At 43.9% G+C, this 18,714-nt stretch overlaps 1 protein-coding gene across 4 annotated transcripts in view; it reads left to right on the top strand.

Annotated features, from left to right (window-relative positions):
* Nucleotides 1–18,714, top strand: part of TRIP12 (thyroid hormone receptor interactor 12) — a 172,410-nt gene that overhangs the window by 80,600 nt on the left and 73,096 nt on the right. For all 4 annotated transcript variants that reach the window (XM_054040670.1, XM_054040669.1, XM_054040673.1 and 1 more), the window contains 6 exons: nucleotides 11,171–11,307; nucleotides 12,418–12,501; nucleotides 14,247–14,342; nucleotides 15,392–15,540; nucleotides 17,825–17,860; nucleotides 17,947–18,042. In XM_054040670.1, the coding sequence (XP_053896645.1) occupies nucleotides 11,171–11,307; nucleotides 12,418–12,501; nucleotides 14,247–14,342; nucleotides 15,392–15,540; nucleotides 17,825–17,860; nucleotides 17,947–18,042 (598 nt within the window). The remainder of the gene's footprint in view (nucleotides 1–11,170; nucleotides 11,308–12,417; nucleotides 12,502–14,246; nucleotides 14,343–15,391; nucleotides 15,541–17,824; nucleotides 17,861–17,946; nucleotides 18,043–18,714) is intronic.

Here is an 18,714-nt window from a genome sequence, read left to right as displayed (position 1 = left end):
TCCAGTTTCCCCATAAGAATTAATATAAATGGGGGGAAGGGGGTTTAGGTTCCAGGGAAATTTTTTTCACCAAACAATGAATCTCTCTCTCCCTCCCTCCCTACACACAGTATACGTTTTTTAAACCAACAATTCAATACTGTTCACAGCTATGATGATTGTGAAGCGTGGTTGGGGTGGTGAAGTTAGAGGGTGGGATATTTCCCAAGGAACACCTTGCTGCTAAATCAGTGGTTCTCAAACTTTTGTACTGGTGACTCCTTTCACATAGCAAGCCTCTGAGTGTGACGACCCCCCCCCCCCTCAATAATTAAAAATATTTGTTTTATATATTGAACACCATTATAAATGCTGGAGGCAAAGCAGGGTTTGGGGTAGAGGCTGATAGCTTGTGACCCCCCCCATGTAATAACCTCATGACCCCCTGAGGGGTCCCGACCCCCAGGTTGAGAACCCCTGTGCTAAATGATGAACTAGCACTCGTCTGACCCCTCAAGACGCATTGTTGTTAATTTAGCCTCTCACTCTACAAGACAGCAGGAATGGAAGGGGAGGGGAGGGGAGATAGACAAACACCTTGTGTGTGGGGGAGAGAGAAATGCACACTGCCCGTTAAGTAAGCTGACCCACTCTTAAATGCATGATCAGGAAGCTGACAGCAGCTGCTGCCCCAGGCTCTCTCGGTCTCTCTCCGTGTCCCCACCCTGCTCTATATGGGTAAGCGTGGTGTAGAAGCGGGAGGGGGACACTCTGACATTAGCCCCTCTCCCTCTGCACAGCAAGCAGGAGGCTTGGGGAGCAGCTCCAAGGCAATGGGCAGGAGCAGCGCATGGCAGTGGGGGGAGGGATAGTTGAAATTGCTAGCCTGCTGGGTGGCTGTAGCACAGGGAACTTGGGGGGGCTGCTGGTCCACCCTGGTTCCAAGCCCCCACCAGCTATCTGCAACAGGCTGCTCTTCCTGCAAGTAGTGGACAAAGCAGGCGGCTGCCAAACGACGTTAGAAGGGAGCATTGTACAACTTAAAACGAGCATGTTCCCTAATTGATCAGCAACGAAACAATGTTAACTGGGACGACTTTGTGAGGAGTTACTGTAAATTTTTTGGCAACTGCAAATCACAATTAGATTTCCTTTTAGGTAGGGTTACCATTCGTCCGGATTTACCCGGACATGTCCTCCTTTTTGTTCTAAAAATAGCGTCCGGGGGGAATTTGTAAAACACTCAAAATGTCCGGGATTCCCCCCCTCCCCCGGCAGAGCAGAGCGAGCAGCTGGGAGGGCTGCAGGAAAGTCCCGGGCTGGACTCTGGAGCAGCTGTAGAGGAGCCGGATCCGCCCTGCATTCTGAGCCGGCAGCTCTCCCCTGCAGCCCGGTCCAGCAGCACTGTGCAGGGCCAGGGACCGGGTTTTGTTGTGCTGGGGAGCGCAGCCATGTGTCCGGCTTGGCTCGCACAGAGCCCAACACCCTGTTCTGAGCAGCAGGGTAAGGGAGCCAGGGAGGTTCTGGAGGGGGCAGTCAAGAAACGGGGGGGGGGCTTTTTGGGGGGAGTGGAGAAAGTTTTGGGCAGTCAGGGTACAGGTAGGGGGTAGGGTCCTGGGGGGCAGTTGGGGGGGGTCTTAGGAGGGGGCAGTTAGGGGACAAGGAACAGGGAGTCTTAGATAGGGGGTGGGGTTCTGGAGGGCAGTTAGGAGCAGGGGTCCCAGGAGGGGGCAGTCAGGGGACAAGGAGCGGGGGGGTGGGGAGCTGGGAGTTCTGGGGGGGGGCTGTCAGGGGGCAGGAGTGGGGAGAGGAATCGGAGCAGTCAGGGGACAGGGAGCAGAGGGGTTTAGATGGGTTGGGAGTTCTCGGGGGGGCTGTCAGGGGGAGGAGTGCGGAGAGGGATCGGAGCAGTCAGGGGACAGGGAGCAGAGGGGTTTAGATGGGTTGGGAGTTCTGGGGGGGGGCTGTCGGGGGGGGGGGGGGAGTGGTTGGATGGGGCGTGGGAGTCCCAGGGGTCTGTCTGGGGGTGGGGGTGTGGATAAGGGTTGGGGCAGTCAGGGGACAAGAGGCAGGGAGGCTTAGATAGGGAGTGGAGTCCTGGGGGGCAGTTAGGGGCAGGGGTCCCAGGAGGGGGCAGTCAGGGGACAAGGAACGGGGGGAGGGTTGGGGGTTCTGGGGGGGCGGGAAGTGGGAGGGGCAGGGGCGGGGCTAGGGCGGGGCTCCTCCCGTCCTCTTTTTTGCTTGCTGAAATATGGTAACCCTATTTTAGGAGGAAAGGATCCTCTGTTTGTCCAAAAGAAGCTCTTTTTAATAATGCAAAATGCAGCATGAGTTTAGAAACGGTCACCATGTTTAACACTGTTCAGTCACTAAATATTCAGTTTAATAGATTTTTAATATACCCTGCAACTGCAAGCCAAAAAAAATCTGATCCAAGGTTCAGGCACTAACATCTGCACAATAAACTTGGGTCTGTAAAGTCTTGAGAGTCTCTCTCCAGGAAGTATCTCAAATATGTACAAGAAGTGAGGTGGGGGTTTTTTGGGTGGTGTAATTTGTGTGGTTTGTTTTGTTTTTTAATTAATTACTGTGCTAGTTCATGGTTTTGCTAACAGCCCTGTAGGTGACTGCATATCTATATCACAAACTTTGGTTGGTGCAAGTTACACTAACATCAACAGTTTTATGCCAATGTATCAGTTGGCTCCTTGCAGTGTTAGTGTACTCACCAAGAGTGCTTATGTCAATGCAGTATGTGGTGCACCATGGATAGGTATCCCAGCATGCAACTTGCCATCATCCAGCACACTGATTTTGGGAAATTTTGGCAATGCATGTGTCATGTTTTTGGGGTGCAGTTCAGACCAGTGAGGTTGCCACCTCCTCCCCTTTAGCCCTGGGTGCCTTAAATGCTCTCCTGCTCTAGCTCCCTGTCTGGTTGCTTCCAGCCAGCATACAAATGAGCACTGAGTACAGGGTCGGCTCCAGGCACCAGCCCACCAAGCATCTGCTTGGGGCGGTGCCTGGAGGGGGGCGGTGCGGCGGGGCGCTCCGCCCTGAGAGCGGAGCCGCAGCGGGCTCGCCACCCTCCCCGCGGTGCTCTGGCCGCCGGGGAGAGCCGAGAGCCCCAGCCGGGCTCGCCGCCCTGCCCCCTCCCCCCCGCCCCGGCGCTCCGGCCGGTCGGGGATTGCGGGCCCGCGGCTGGGCTCGGCGCCCTCCCCTGCCGCGCTGGGGGCGGTGGGTGGCGCCTAGGGCGGCAAAAAAGCCAGAGCCGGCCCTGACTGAGTATCTGATGCCAGCAGCCTGATTGTTATGCCATAGCTAGAGCCCTTCCAATTTCATGGTCCATTTTGGTCAATTATCCCATCATAGGAATTAAAAAAAAAAATCATAATTTCAGCTATTTAAATCTGAAATTAAGTGTTGCAATTGTTTGGGTCCTGGTCCAAAAAGGAGTGTGTGTGTGGGGAGGGGTGGGGGAATGTCACAAGGTTATTGTTGGGAGTGTTGTGATACTGCTACCCTTACTTCTACACTGCTGCTGGTGGCAGCGCTGCCTTCAGAGCTGAGCAGCTGGAAAGCGTCTCCTGGTCGGGAGTCCAGCTCTGAAGACAATGTGCATGGTATGTTATTGCCACCCGTACTTCTACGCTGCTGCCTGCAGAGCTGGGCACTCAGTAAGCAGCTGCCACTCTCTGGCTGCCTAGCTCTGAAGGCAGCACAAAAGTAAGGGTGGCAATACCGCGACCCCTCTAATATAACCTTGCAACTTCCTTTTGGGTCAGGGCCCCCAATTTGAGAAATGCTGGTCTCCCCCATGAAATCCCTATAGTATAGGGTAAAAGCACACACAAGATCAGATTTCACAGGAGGAGACCAGATTTCACGGTCCGTGATGCGTTTTTTCATGGCCATGAATTTGGTAGGGCCCTAGCCATAGCTGTGCTCCAGTCTCCTTAAGCCTTGGCTACTACTAGCCAAGTGACCCCCACCCCCTGACACACACACACACACACACACACACACACACACTAATAAGGTTCATTGCTCCTTTAAAGAGACAAAAGTACTGCTTATTACTTAACTCCAGTTTAACAATCACTTCAACTCACACTCAGAACTAGATTGGATTAGATTAAAAGTAAAACAAGTTTATTAACAAAAACCGATTTTAAGTGAGTTCAAGTACAAGGGATAAAGACAAAAGTAGCTACAAGCAAATAAAAGTAAAAGCCACTTTCTAGTAGCTAAGACAACAAGCTACGGTCTTGGTTCAAGGTAGGTTTCCTACTGTTCTTTCTAGCCATGGCTGACTTTCTCTGTCAGGATCTTCTACAGAAATACAAGGTGCTGGTTTCCCTTTTCTTCCTAGGTGAAAGATATTTGCCTAAGCAGGTTTCTCATCTATGTTCAGTTCCCAGAGATCACAGCCCTCTTGGTTTGAGGGATCCATCTTTCTCTGCTTGCAAGAGTTCTTGCCCCTTGTATTCATCCAGTGATGGATGCCAAGATGACTTCTTCTCTCTCCTTACATCTTTCCGAACTCACTGTCTAGTCCTCAGGATGACCTCACTCTGTTATTCCCCGTCTGTGGAACCCCTGCCCCGCTCATTCATATGTAAATAGTGTCCATTGTTTGTGTTCATACCTTGCTTATTTCCACTAGAGAAGAGATAGCTGCCTTCCCTCCTGTGTGTGGGAGAACCTGTTTCTCCCTTTGTTTGGTCACTGACTTTAAAACATATTGGATGTTCACAATTCCTCATAGTGTTAATATATTTCTTTTTACTATTTTATATTAATTACCAGTGTCCTTAGCTTTCATAAAAGACCTTACTTAAACAGTTTTTTATAACTACATATCATTTGAGGGTCAGACTCTCACAACAGGCTATCTCCCACACACACACACTTGTTAGGTTGATGGCTTTGTTTATCTTTTATGCAAGTGTACCTTCTTTGTTTCTACATGACAGCCAGGCTGGTCAGATAAAACAAATAAACATTCCTTTGTCCAGTGCAGACTGTGTTGCTTGCCAAACATATTTTCAGAACATAATTTTAGTACATATTCGTAACTTTGTACACTATGTATACACACACTATGCAAGAATATTAATGACCAGTGAATTATTAGTTTTCCAATGATATCTTACATGACCCTTTTTAGATACAGATTATGACAAGTATGTTAGGTGTAGTGAGTGTGTCAGGATTGATGACTTGCTGACACAGTAGTGAACATGGTGGGGAGAAGTGAATCGAGCAAGGGGGTAAGTTCCCATCGTGCAACTTTCTTCATCTCACTTTGCCATCCATAATCCAATAATTTGACCTTTATTTAAAAAAAAAAAAAGTGCAGCACTTCTCTGTCCACTATCTCTGAGAGAAGCATGGAGTCCACACAGCACTGAGCTATTGTCATGAATGTGGCAAACACGGGTCGAACAGTCCTCCAGTATTTGCAGAGCTGCAGGAAGAACCGCAGCAGTGGAGGACATGGCCATTTTGTGGTGGACAGATGGCTGTGAGACAGACATCGCAAAATCCAATTAAAGGTGGTGATTGATGGTGATCACGGAGCAGCTGCAGATGGCGGTGCACTGCTTCTGGGGCCCAGAGCAATCACTGACTGGTGAGATGTCATCCCAAACCTGCATTATGATGCAAAGCAGTGGATGCAGAACTTTTGGATATGAAAGACCACATTCTTGGAACTGTAGGCCAAGCTCACCCCAGCTTTCCAATGCAGGGACACCAAAATAAGAGCTGTGCTGACAATGGAGAAGTGAGTAGCAATCTCTTTGTAGAAGCTTGCAATGCCAGATTGCTACCAGTCAGTGAAAAATCATTTTGGAGTTGGAAAATCCATAGTGGGGCTGTTGTCATGCAAGTGTCCAGGGCCATTTAATACTCTCCTGCTACACAGAATTGTGACTCTTGGTAATGTGCAGGACATAGTGGATGGATCTGCAGCAATGGGGTTCCCAAACTGCAGAGGGGCGATAGCACCCACATCCATATTTTGGCACCAGCCCACCTTGCCACAGAGTATCTCAACAGAAAGGGCTACTTGTCTATGATTTATGCAGCATTGATGGATCACCAGGGACGCTTCACCGACATCAGTGTTGGCTTGTCAGGAAGGTGCATGATCCTCGCATCTTTAAGAACATGGGCATAATCTGCAACAAGGGAGATGTAGATTCAATATTAGGAAGAACTTTCTAACTATAAGGGTAGTTAAACTATGAAATAGGCTTCTGAGGGAGGCTGTGAAATCCCCATCCTTGGAGGTTTTTTTAAAAAAGAAGTTGAACAAACCTGTCAGGTATGGTCTAGGTCTTCTCGGTCTTGCCACAGTGCAAGGGGCTGGACTTGATGACTTCTCGACATCCCTTGTAGCCCTACATTTCTGTGATTCTATGACTGTTTGTTTATAAAGCTGCAAGCAAGAATTTTTTCCTCAGTGGATTACTGTTGCCAATAGTGATCCTGGGGAACCTAGCCTACCCCTTGCTCCCTATAACAGAGAGGAAGAAATAAGACTGTTATCCTAAAAACCTGTGGGAGAAGATTGCAGAATACCTCCCATGAAAATTTCATTAAAATCTCTCAGGAGGATTCAAGGGACATCCTTTTTTATGTAAACTGCTCTCCATGGCCATCCTGACTAACTCTACAGGGGAATGAAAAGCAGATAACTATCTCCGGTTGTGATATCATTGTCTTTTCTAGTATGAGTACATTTTGGTCGGGTACCATCTGTACGTTTTTAAGCATGGTAGTGGGAACACACTTACCAGAGACTCACCCATATTTAGCTGCTGGAACTGACTAGCTGGAGCTTCACACAGATCCTGGCTTGTGGCATAGCTGGACCTCCCCATTTCATGTCCCCTGTTGTCGTCATCCTCATTGTTTTGTGGCAGGGTCTGTGTTTGGGGCTCCTCAGAGGTACCTAGGATGTTCTGTGGGGTACTGGTGGGGTCTCTATCAGTCTGGTATGCTGCTCGCTGGTAAAGTGGCAGGTCTTCAGCTTGGCACCAAATCGACTGTTAGCCTCCCTGGCCTACTGAAGTCCCTTTACGTTAGCACAGTACTGCTGCTGATTCCTGTCTTACTCCTTTCCCTGCATCCTCTGTACCATCTTCTCGTAGATGTCCACATTTCTACAGCTGGTCCATAGTTATTCTTGCATAGCCTATTCTCTCCACAGTACCAAGAGATCCAAAGCTTCTGTCCAAGCAGAAGTATATCTAGAACATGTAGGCAGCATGGTTGTTTTGGGCAGTTGCACACAAGGGAATGCTGCCAGGTGTGCTCACCAAGCTGGGCAATTAGGAAAAGGCATTTCAAAAATACATGAGGGTTTTTAAAGGTGTGGGGTGGCTTCTGGTCTCCGTGACCTCTTGGCAATTGAGGTCACAATTGTGACTAGAGCATCAGTGTCCGCCATTGTGGGACAGCTGCTGGAGGACTGTTGGGTCTTGTGGTATCTATGCTTGCTCTGTGTTGACCACAGTAGGTTGACCATGGCTCAACACTGTTCAGGGAGGTGGTGTTACTGCATTGCCATAAGGGGTGCTTATATTGGCAGCAGAGAAATGAGTATAGACACATGCACCACTAGGTCAATGCTAGGTAACCTAAATAGACCTAATTTTATAGTGTAGACCAGGCCTGAGTCAATGAACATCAGATTTGTGCAAGATAAGAAATCAGGTACTCAAATATAATAGACTTGGAACCTGGGATAGCTGCTGGTATCACATGGCGAATAAAAACAGCTTTAAGATTTTTGGAATGTTGGGGTAAAAATCCAAACTGGTTAGCTTGAATTTAGAGGGTGCAGCAATAAAGGCTGCTTGTTTGTCATGCAATCCAAACTTAGATAAAATACTTTCGGGTATTGTGGACTGCATCAACTGCAATTTTGAGCTAGCTGTTTTGATCTCAGGTTATCCAGAAGTAAAATTTTACTGTGTTTAAGAGATTCAAACTTTAAAAGTCCCATTAAGATGGTGACAGCTGCGAGCTGTTGATCACTTTGAGGCAAGTTTAGTTATTTTAAAGGTATCCCACCATGTAAGCCAGAGTATTTGAAGTACATAAGTCTCATTTAGCTGTAACCAGAAAGTTATGCTGGAACATGCAGAAATGAGTAAGTCCTTATGTCAAACTTATCATTGGGGATGGAAAATGTGAGGGGGAGGGTGAAGCATTTTAAGTCTGTAGGCAAAGCTGTAGAATAATCAGATCTATATACTTGAACCTGCCATTGTACATACAAATGCCAGATTAGCTTCTGTAGCTTGGCCAATTGTCGCGTGATATCAATATTTGACTCCCCACAGTGGCCCATTGTGGCAGGATACTGATAGTCCATCTGTTAGTCAATTTCACACAGGTATTGAGGAGGACAGAGTGCCCTTTGTCAAAGATTGCAGCTAAAATTACACTTAAACACCATCAAATCTGCAACAAATGACCATATGTATTTTAACAAAGCTTTTAACCACCAGGCACTTGCTTTACCATGAGTTGCTTTTAGTCAGAGACTTATTCTCATTCTCCTGCAACATTGTAGTGGGCTCAGCAAAATCCACCCCTGATTTCACACAGATAACAAGTGAATGATGCAAATATAGATGCTGTTTAGCCTTTTCGGGCTATTCTCTACCAGAATCTAGGGGACTAGTAACCTTTCTAGATGTACTGTTAAAGGACATGCCCCAGTCTGTCTTGGCAAAGTCCTTCTGTACAAGCTTGATGGGGTCATTCTGCTTGTACTTAAGATAGGGCAAGCCATCCTAAATGTCTGTCCATCTTAAGTTTCCTTTTACACTAATTTTCTTAGTTAAACTGTGTTGGAAGAGAACACCTCTAAATGACTTAATTTCTCATTGTTGTTCCTTAGCAGGCCTGTATCCTCAACATTACATTAAAACCTGCCATTACAGACATGTCTGCAACTATTGCTAATCTGAAGTTCTATATCTGGAATTTAAGCTTCCAAGCAAGCAACTAGGGAAATGTCAAAAGTTGTTCAGAAATTGTGATGAAATTTCAAGTGTGGCTTTTTTGTAGCTACACAATGTCTGATCTACTTTTTAAAGTGCTTTAGGTGGAAAGAAAAGAACTAAGCTTGTTAAATTGCATTTGATAACTTTATTGATCGGCAGCCATTTTTCTAACACTTCAGGAAAAACTCTGAAGTGTGATACTACTCAGAAAAATTATGAATTTGGCATTATGTTGTTCAGTGTTTTTGTGAATTCAGACAAACACCTTGACCCCATTACAACTACCCGTGCAACAAACTACTCTTGCCTCTGAAAGTATGAATTTCTGACTCATACCCTTTCCTGTTTTAAAAAAAAACTTGAAACAATCAGCAAAACCAGTTGAACTTTTTTTTTTAAATGGTGGCGTAATCTAATGCATAAGGATGCTGTCATGGATGCTCTGGAACAGCTTTGAATCAAACCCTGGCAGGGCCCTCTTCTGTATGACAACCCCTCACAGCGCACTTATACTAGGCTAAGCGGCCTTGGCTTCAGTGTCTCCTGGGACCAAACTCTAGCTGTCAGCATGTTCCATGCCATGAGCTCCCTGCAGTGAGACCACCTGAATAGGACACCTTACACTCCTCCTCCCCGCACAAAGGGGTGTCATGCACTCCCAACTTCCTCAGTCAGCAGTGACTCTCAGCCCGCGTTGTAAAAGAAAAGGGTGTATTGTCTGAACACAGTGTAGAAAAATTTGTTGTTAGCACAGAAACCAGAAAATTATAGCTAAGTCTATCTTGGTCAGACCCAGAGCCCTGGTTGTCCCCCAGAGAGTCCCAAAACTGGAGAGAGCCGCCTGCTTCCGGCAATCTACCCTGTAACATACCCACTTGCTCCTCCCCTGTCCTTTTGTTGTCTTTCTCTAGCAAAGCAGGTCACCTGGCCTCCACCTCAACTTTTTAGTTGCCAACTTGTTGCAGCTGGCTGGCTTCTTGCATAGGGTGGGCCCCCCGGTCATCAGTTGCTAAGTCAGAGGTGGGCAAACTGTGGCCCAGGGGCCACATCCAGCCCTCCAGACGTTTTAATCCATCCCTCAAGCTCCTGTTGGGAAGTGGGGTCTGAGGCTTGCCCCGCTCTGATGCTCCAGCTGGGGAGCGGGATTGGGCTCTTGCCCCACTCCACACGGCTCCTGGAAGCAGCGGCATGTCCCCCCTCCACTTCCTATGTGTAGGGGCAGCCAGGGGGCTCCGCATGCTGCCCCCACCCCAAGCTCTGCCCCTGCACCTCCCATTGGCTGGGAACCACAGCCAATGGGAGCTGCAGGGGCGGTGCCTGCAGACAGGGCAGCAGGCAGATCCGCCTGGCTGCGCCTCCGCATAGGAGCCAGAGGCAGGATATGCTGATGTTTCTGGAAGCTGCTTGAGGTAAGCACTGCCCAGAGTTTGCCCTCCCCGGCCCCTTTCCATGCCCCAGCCCTGATCCCCCTCCTGGCTTCCAAACCCTTTGGTCCCTGCCCAGAGCAATCGCAGCCCCACTGGAGAGCTAGCACCCCCAGCCGGAGCCCTCCTGCACTCCAACCCCCAATTTTGTGAGCATTCATGGCCCGCCATACAATTTCCATACCCAGATGTGACCTTCAGGCCAAAAACTTTGCCCACCCGGTGTTAAGTTATGAAGTGTCCAGCCACTGTCTGGACCCAGGCAGCCAGGTGACATTCACACTTGGTCCTCTGAGTCTCTACAAATATTAAACCATCTTTCCATCTACCTAGGTAAACATGCAGCACACAGTACTCATGCAAAAATATTAAGAAAATTCCCACTTAGTCACAGATGAGCACTCAATTGTCTGAACTTAAATGCTAGTGGTGGTCAGTTATTCAGCATCAGTTTTGAAATATGATCAAGATTCAAGTATTCACTTGTTCTATCTATAGTATTCTTCATTATATATGTGTTAATGTGGATACCAAGAACATAAAATGGATGCAATTGCATCCTTGTCCCCTTTGGGGGAAAAAAGCTGAAGAATGTTCAGAGGAATAGCTAGGAATGTCAACATTCCTTTATAATACTCCATACTGGTTCTTGTTTTTGAGTGGTCTTTTGTTAGATAAGAAACTTGTGTCCATTTAATTGGTAATACCTGGAACTTTACACCATTATACTTGCCTTTCTAGTCGGCGAGGCTCTGGCCTGGGCAAAAGAGGAGCAGCTGAAGCTCGCCGACAGGAAAAAATGGCTGATCCTGATAACAACCAGGATGGAGTTAATTCTTCAGCTGCCCGTACAGATGAGGCTCCACAAGGAGCAGCAGGTAAGAAGAAACACAAACTTTACGACACCTGTTGTCTGGTGCTCTGAAAAACATTGATGTAAACCTTAGAGTATCGGGCTTCATTATTTATTTATTTTCAAATAAATTAGGGGGGGAAAGGCATAAATGAGTTCTTAATATCGTTTCTTGATGCTGACTGAGCAAGGGATTACTACTCCCTTGAAACTCAAGTGTTTAATTATAGTTGTGTGCAGAGGCCTTTTGCTTATGTGACATAACTTTGAACTCTTCTCCAAACTACTGTACTAGTAATGTTACTGTTCGTTATCCACCATATAGAAACAAACATAAGTTTAGTGTGCTAGTTGACAAGCTACTATCAGAATCTGTATGTAACCAGTCAATACTACGTAAGTCTGTCCTTTTTATAGTAAAGATCTTTTGGTTGTGATGCTCAGTTGTGAAAGCATTTTTGTACTTTTTGATATTACCCTACGTATTCTAGCTTTATAATGCTTGTAGAAAAATGTATTTTTCCTAATAGTCTTGGCTAGTATCTAAATTATTGGCCTTTCTGCACTGATTATGCGGCAATAGGAAAAACTGTTCATGAAGTTAGTGATATCCTCACACTGAAGAGAACATTATTCCCCAAACAGTATCTGAAATAATTGCAGAATAACTTACTGTTCAGTATAAGCAATCCAACCCTAATTCAGCACATCAGTTTATTTCAATTCTCCAGTTATGTTGGCTTTTAGAAAAAGCTTTAAAATGTTCAGGCTTGAAAATAAGGCATTGATTTGCTTCAGTGCAGTGTAACAAGTTGGATTACTTAAACTGAATTCCCAGACTTTATCCAAAGTTATGCATGTATATCTGAAAGTTAAAATACCTGTTTCAGAAGTACAATTAAGTTTTCTGTGCAAGTTATGATGGAGAAACCCTAGAACTTGTATAGGTGTTGTCACTATTATTTTTTTGTAGAATATTGCTTAAATGAATCAAAGCTAAATACATAGTATCTTAGAAGCCTAGTCCAATTGCTACTGAAGTCAGTAGGGGTTTAGTTTTAGTTATTGATTTAAATAGAAGCATTTTGAAATAAATCTTAGGTCAGTGTTACTCTAAAATATTTTCTTTCTTTAGCATCTAGTTCTGTTGCGGGGGCTGTAGGCATGACAACTTCTGGAGAAAGTGAGTCAGATGATTCTGAGATGGGAAGACTACAAGGTAAAAAGCTTTTACTAGGCTAATATGGTGGGTTGATACTGTATATACACCTCTACCCCAATATAACACTAATTCGGATATAACACGGTAAAGCAGTGCTCCGGGGGGGTGGGGCTGTGCACTCCAGCGGATCAAAGCAAGTTTGATATAACACAGTTTCACCTATAACACGGTAAGATTTTTTTTTTTTTTTTTGGCTCCCGAGGACCTGGGGTAGAGGTGTAGGTACATGGTGTTATAAAAACATTATTCTGATATTTTTCTCTCTGCTGATACCCATTCAAAAAACCTACTATTTCATCTCCTCCCCTTCCCCTCCTGCTGGTGACCATGCTGCTTTGCCTACTGTAATTACTCATAATGTAGTGGGGAAAAATTGTGTTACAGTAGACACTCAAGAATTTGGCAGTACTAGAGCAGGCTGAACTTTGAGTGTCTTAACTCATGTAGTACTACATGAGTTCTTTTTGCACTGGTTACTGATTTCCCAACCCAATAAACATACTCCACTTGTCTAAACACTTTTTCGATGAAACAGAACACTGAATATGGAATACAGTTCATAAGCTTGTTCATTCCTCAAATCTGAAAAGATGCCAATAATAGCTTTAGTTTATAAAACACAAGTGCAAGTTTAGTTAGGCCCACTACTCTTTCTTGTATCTGCTCTTAGATAATGATGGCGTTATTTGCTTCTTCAACACCCTCCTGTATTCCCAGGTTTTGACCAAATAAAATCCAGTTGAGCTAAAAATTATGCTTGTTTGATGCATGGGCTGCACAGAAATGCATGTCCTTTCAGAAACTGACAACTTGGACAAAATTCTGCATTTAACTTGCCTGTCTTCTGTAAACACTTCAACAATCTTCTACTACTTTGGTGCAAGGAATTGTGGTGATCGCTTCCTCTGCAAAAATAGATTTGGGGCAAAAATCTGGTTCTTTTATTCTTAAATGCTGGAAGAGCGGGGGAAAAGAGCAATGGTTTGCTTGCTAACAGTTCATGCAGCGTTAGGCAAATTGAGTCAAATAATATTGATTGTTAATCGCTAACCACCCATTTGTAGCATTGATCAGCAATGTTCAGATTTGCCTCAGTGAAAATGAGAAGCACCCCCCCACACACACATTTGAAGTCAACTCTCCAGACAAGAAAAACAGGATGACTTAATATAAAATTGTTAACAGATGTTCTGCCGCTTCCAGAAGTTTTTAGACTCTAGCAAGCCAGCTCCCCTAACAGTTCACAACTCCATTTGCCATGCTTTTCTCTCCAGTCAATAACATCCTCTATTCTACTTCTCCTGTACAGCTGTACAACTCTCTTGTTCTGCCCAATTTGCCATTCCATTTTAGTTTGTCTGAATGAAAACTATTGTAAAAAAAGTTAGAGCCTACTATTTCTAGTATCAAAAAAATATAAATGTTTATGTTCATGTGAATACTTCAGAGAAACTGACACAACTCCAAAATTCCTCCTGGCTCTTTTATAAAAAAAAAAAAAAAAAAAAAAAAAAAGATTGTCTTTTCACAGCCTTGATTCACATTTGACTTAAAGCCACACTTGAGTAAAGGGTAACAAGGAGTTCACTTGCCTTTATTGGTCTTAGGAGAAATCCATGTAGTGTCATCTTCTCTTTTTCTGTATTAAATCTTCAAAACTCTAACTTTATAAGTTCATGAGACTTAATTACATGGAAACTTTTTATGAAAATGGCTGTTTAATATCCTGTGTTTGCTTTTAGCTCTGTTAGAGGCGAGGGGTCTTCCTCCTCACCTATTTGGCCCTCTTGGTCCTCGGATGTCACAGCTTTTCCACAGGACAATTGGAAGTGGAGCTAGTAAGTAAACTATATCTTGTCTGACTTAATTCTGTCAGCAGCTTACAGACTGGTTAAACTTGGCTACTAGTAAATCTAATGTTGTCTATGTAAGGATTTAAATACAACTAATTTTTACGATTAAATCTAGTGGATAGTGTAAGGAACTCCAGCACACTAAAACTTAAGTTTCTTCCCTCCCTTCCTCCATTATTGTGGAACATTGGCTACAAGCATTTAACTTTTTTTCCTTCTTTTTAAGAAGTGAAGTTTGGCTTAACTTCCTTTTTTTTTAAAGTACCATCTTGTTTTTCAGGATTTAGTTTGGTTTATATATACTTCTTTAACAAGAAGAAACTATTAATTGAATTGAAACAAGGATTATTTTTATGATTTTTTTGAAAAGCCATACTCAAGACTAGGCTTTGAAAACTGTTTTGGTCATGGCATCCCTAATGCACAATGGTCAGATGGGCTTGAAATCATTTTAGAGGGATAATTGTTTGTTTGAGCACCTCTTTGAAACACAGGTCAGTGCTGTCAGCAGGGACTACTAAGGACCAAATCCTACCCTCTTCTTACCTCCTCTTCAGCATACCTACAATGCAGCAGGCTGGGATGCTTACCTAGCAGTCAAAAGAACTAGGAGGAGGCCCAGTTACCAGGCCTGCCAGCACATCACACCAACAAGGGGATGTCGTCTGCCATCTAGTTCTTATGCTGTAGTGTAATGTTCGCTATCACAGTAGTATGTGCTGCTTACTTCCTAAAGAAGAAGTGATATTTACCACCCACCACCGTAGCCATCCTGTCTTATGCTAGGTAGATTGTTTTGGTAATTTTAGCACAGTTGCTCCCATATGCTCACTTCAGCTGCATGGCAAGGGAAGCTAAGAGCAGAATTTGACTCTTTAAAAAAAATAATAAATAAATAAATAATAATAATAATTAATAAATCTGTGAAATCACAGAACACCCAGAAAGCAAACTTTCTGTTTGGTAAGATAAGTGATCAGAGCTTTTAATTACCTTAAATATTTACAAGTTATAACAGGTAACTGTTTTCCTAGGTTCTAAAGCCCAACAGCTTCTTCAGGGGCTCCAAGCCACTGATGAAAGTCAGCAGCTACAGGCGGTAATTGAGATGTGTCAGTTGTTGGTCATGGGGAATGAAGAAACATTAGGTGGATTTCCAGTCAAGAGTGTTGTACCAGCTTTGGTAAGGATCACATTTATTTATATATTTCTATGTGAAACATAGTATTTAAATATAGCAAAAGGATTCAACAGTAAAGTAGAAGTACTCTTGAAACTTCTAAATTTGGTAGCCTCTGGCTCATCTGGACTTAGAAATAGCATTAAAGGCTTATGATATCAACAAAATATTTTCACTTTCAACAACTTCCTCTAATCAGACGGTAGTTTAGTTAACAAACTACTAAACCCTTCTCTTCAATTTTAGGTCCCATGGCTTCCACACTTCAATGCTAAATAATAAAAGGAAAAAAATCGTATAGGTTAATCCTGTACTCCTACAGATTTCTTTGGTAGCTGTGAGGCTCCTAATTGGAGTGTGAGCTGGCTGGAGAGAGAGAGGGCATTGTGCCCTTAAAGCAGGGTTGGATGAGGGGCAATGACTTTATGTAGCCAGTGTGGTGAGTACCCTTTCTAGACTGGCTCATGGGAGTATTTGATACATAGACACTTTGTAAAATTCCATGTCTGGGTTGCACTGCAGAGGACTAGGAAGATATCTTGAATATAGAGGGGAAGTACACCCCACCCCCAATACCCAGTCATAAATGCATACACTTTGACAGGCCACTACAGCAGTCTTCCTGGGTTCTAACATGTAGCCAGGTACACACAGACATGTCTGTGTAAATGGATAGCTTTCCATCTACATATTAGTACCTAGGAAGACTGCTGTGGTGTTCTATCAAGGTATGTGTATGTATATGGGGTTTGCTTACCCTTTTTCATCTGGGTTGTGGCTGTGCCTCCCTCCCCACACAACATGTGACTCAAAAGCAAAATATCTCCTTTTGGGGTTTACTATTCTAATGCTTGTCGTACACACTTTGACTTCCATAGATTCCTCACTAGTCTGCTAATACATCTTCCTACCATGTATAATGGTAACAGTCCTTCCATCCCTCAGTTGCAGGGGTTCTCTACAGCCCTTTGACTAGGATCTGTGAACAGTCCTTCCAGAAGTCTTTGATAGTTTCTTGCAATCTTGGGCCTTCTTACATAGGCCCACTCAAGTCTCTCTCTTGCTCTCCTGGAAGAAGTCTAGTGGCCACAACTGTTCTCCTTTAGGGCTCCCAGTAGAACACTCCATGCTGTCCTCCAAATCTACAGTAGCCATGCCTATAAGCTATAAAATCCAAGCACTCAGTGTATCAGCAGGTGATCCTTGTGGACTTCAAGTCCTATATTCCCTGGCATTAAATGGACTGTGGACCCATAACAGGTGTTAAGCTGCACCATGCTCTGTTATAGCATGACTGCCATCTGTTATGATAGCATGTGGGAATTCCAGTAAAACTGAGTCTTATTGCACTAGGCATTGTGTAGACAAGTAACAAAGGCTATCCTTGCCCTAGAGAACTTTACAGTCTGGGTATCAAGACAGGCTGCAACAAATGGACACATGAGTGGAAGTTGGATTGAGATGGATACGGTACCAATAAAATTACTTTAGAATGAAAGTGGAAGTCTCAGCTGCTTGTTCTTGTAACCAAAGCAAGAGAGGAGTGACTTGTGAGCAATATGAGAAGAGGCAGAGTTCACAGAACTTTAAAAGTGGATAAGTTGGCAGCTTTATGAATTTTGATGGCATCTTTCCTGTGCATGTGGGTGACATGGGAGAAAACAGAAGTGCTTGAGGAAGAACTTTCTGTTGTAAACTTCTATTTCAGGTGTTTATCAGACTTAAAGTCACTCCCGAAATCATCTATTTTTTTTAAAGACACAGTCCAGAAGCAATGTGTGTACAGAAACCTTAATCATGAAGATAAGGGCTGTGCATGCGTGTGTGTGTGCACGCACAGAACAAAAATTGGTATTTTTAAAAACAATGAACATCCTTTATATTGACTACATTGCATGGTCAGTGAGCTTTGTACATTTGGATGAGTGGGGGGGACAAGGACAGGACATCTAGAGCCAATAACCTGTAATGTGTAATAGCAATCAATAACCGCTTCATCCATATGAGCAGAAATATCTTTACTGTGTATTTTAAAGTTCTTTAGCATTCTCTGCTGTAGAAAGTGTATTTCTCCATTTAAATTGGGTTTTGGACTCCTGTAACAATTTTCATTAAACGCTATAGTAGCTGTTGTGACAACTTCAAAGAGATCCAGTGTGTCTAGTCAAACTAAACTGAAATGATAACAGGTTTTCAAATACTTGTAGAATGTAAGAAACAATATCCTTTTGGTAACTTGTACCAAATTAGTAAATGAGTAATCAGTTCTAATTTTTTTTCTTTATAGATAACATTGCTGCAGATGGAGCACAACTTTGATATTGTGAGTGACATGAGATATGAGCTATCTTTTTTTCTTGAAAACTTAAGTTTTTTCCGTCATCTAAGTTTTTTCTCTTTTTTTAATAGATGAACCATGCTTGTCGAGCCTTAACCTACATGATGGAAGCACTTCCCAGATCATCTGCTGTAGTGGTAGATGCAATTCCTGTCTTTTTGGAAAAGGTAGCAATAGTCATGTCCCTAAATAATTAAAATTAGTACACAAAACTTAAGGACAAGGGCTTACCTCTGAGTAATCCCCATAACTCTCCATCCACCCCAAAAAGTGCATTCTTCTTCTTCTAACACCATAATTAATCTAAAATGCATCAGAAGAAAGAAACTAGCCTTAAATGTTGTAAATCAGTACCTGGTTTAGGGGAAACTCAAATTATATTTCCAATTGACACTGCAAGAAAATCTCAATATATTATTTTTTTTATTTGAATTCTGATTAACTCAGTTCACCATCACCTCCTTTTATGCTTGGACATGAGCAAGCAGGTGTACAATAAGATATCTTCTAGAGAGCTCCTTGATTTACAGGTCTTTCTTGTAGGTTTGCTGACTAATGGAAAAGGGTGGTGGCTCAGTCTTGGTTTTGGGGATTCAGAAAGACTTAGTTTTTTGGGCTACATTCCAGACTGCTGGTGGCTTTTGTTTTTTGGGTGTGGCTAGAAGTTTGGATGGCTTCATTTCAAACACATGCAAGCAACTTAAGAACATAAGAGAGGCTGTACCGGGTCAGACCAAGGGTCCATCTAGCCCAGTATCCTGTCTACTGACAGTGGCCAATGCCAGGTGCCCCAGAGGGAGTGAACCTAACAGGCAATGATCAAGTGATCTCTCTCCTGC

Source organism: Malaclemys terrapin, chromosome 9, assembly GCF_027887155.1.
Source record: "Malaclemys terrapin pileata isolate rMalTer1 chromosome 9, rMalTer1.hap1, whole genome shotgun sequence".
NCBI classification, from domain to species: Eukaryota; Metazoa; Chordata; order Testudines; family Emydidae; genus Malaclemys; species Malaclemys terrapin.
The sequence above is the reverse complement of the archived record's forward strand: the minus strand, read 5'-3'. Positions and strand labels throughout refer to the sequence as shown.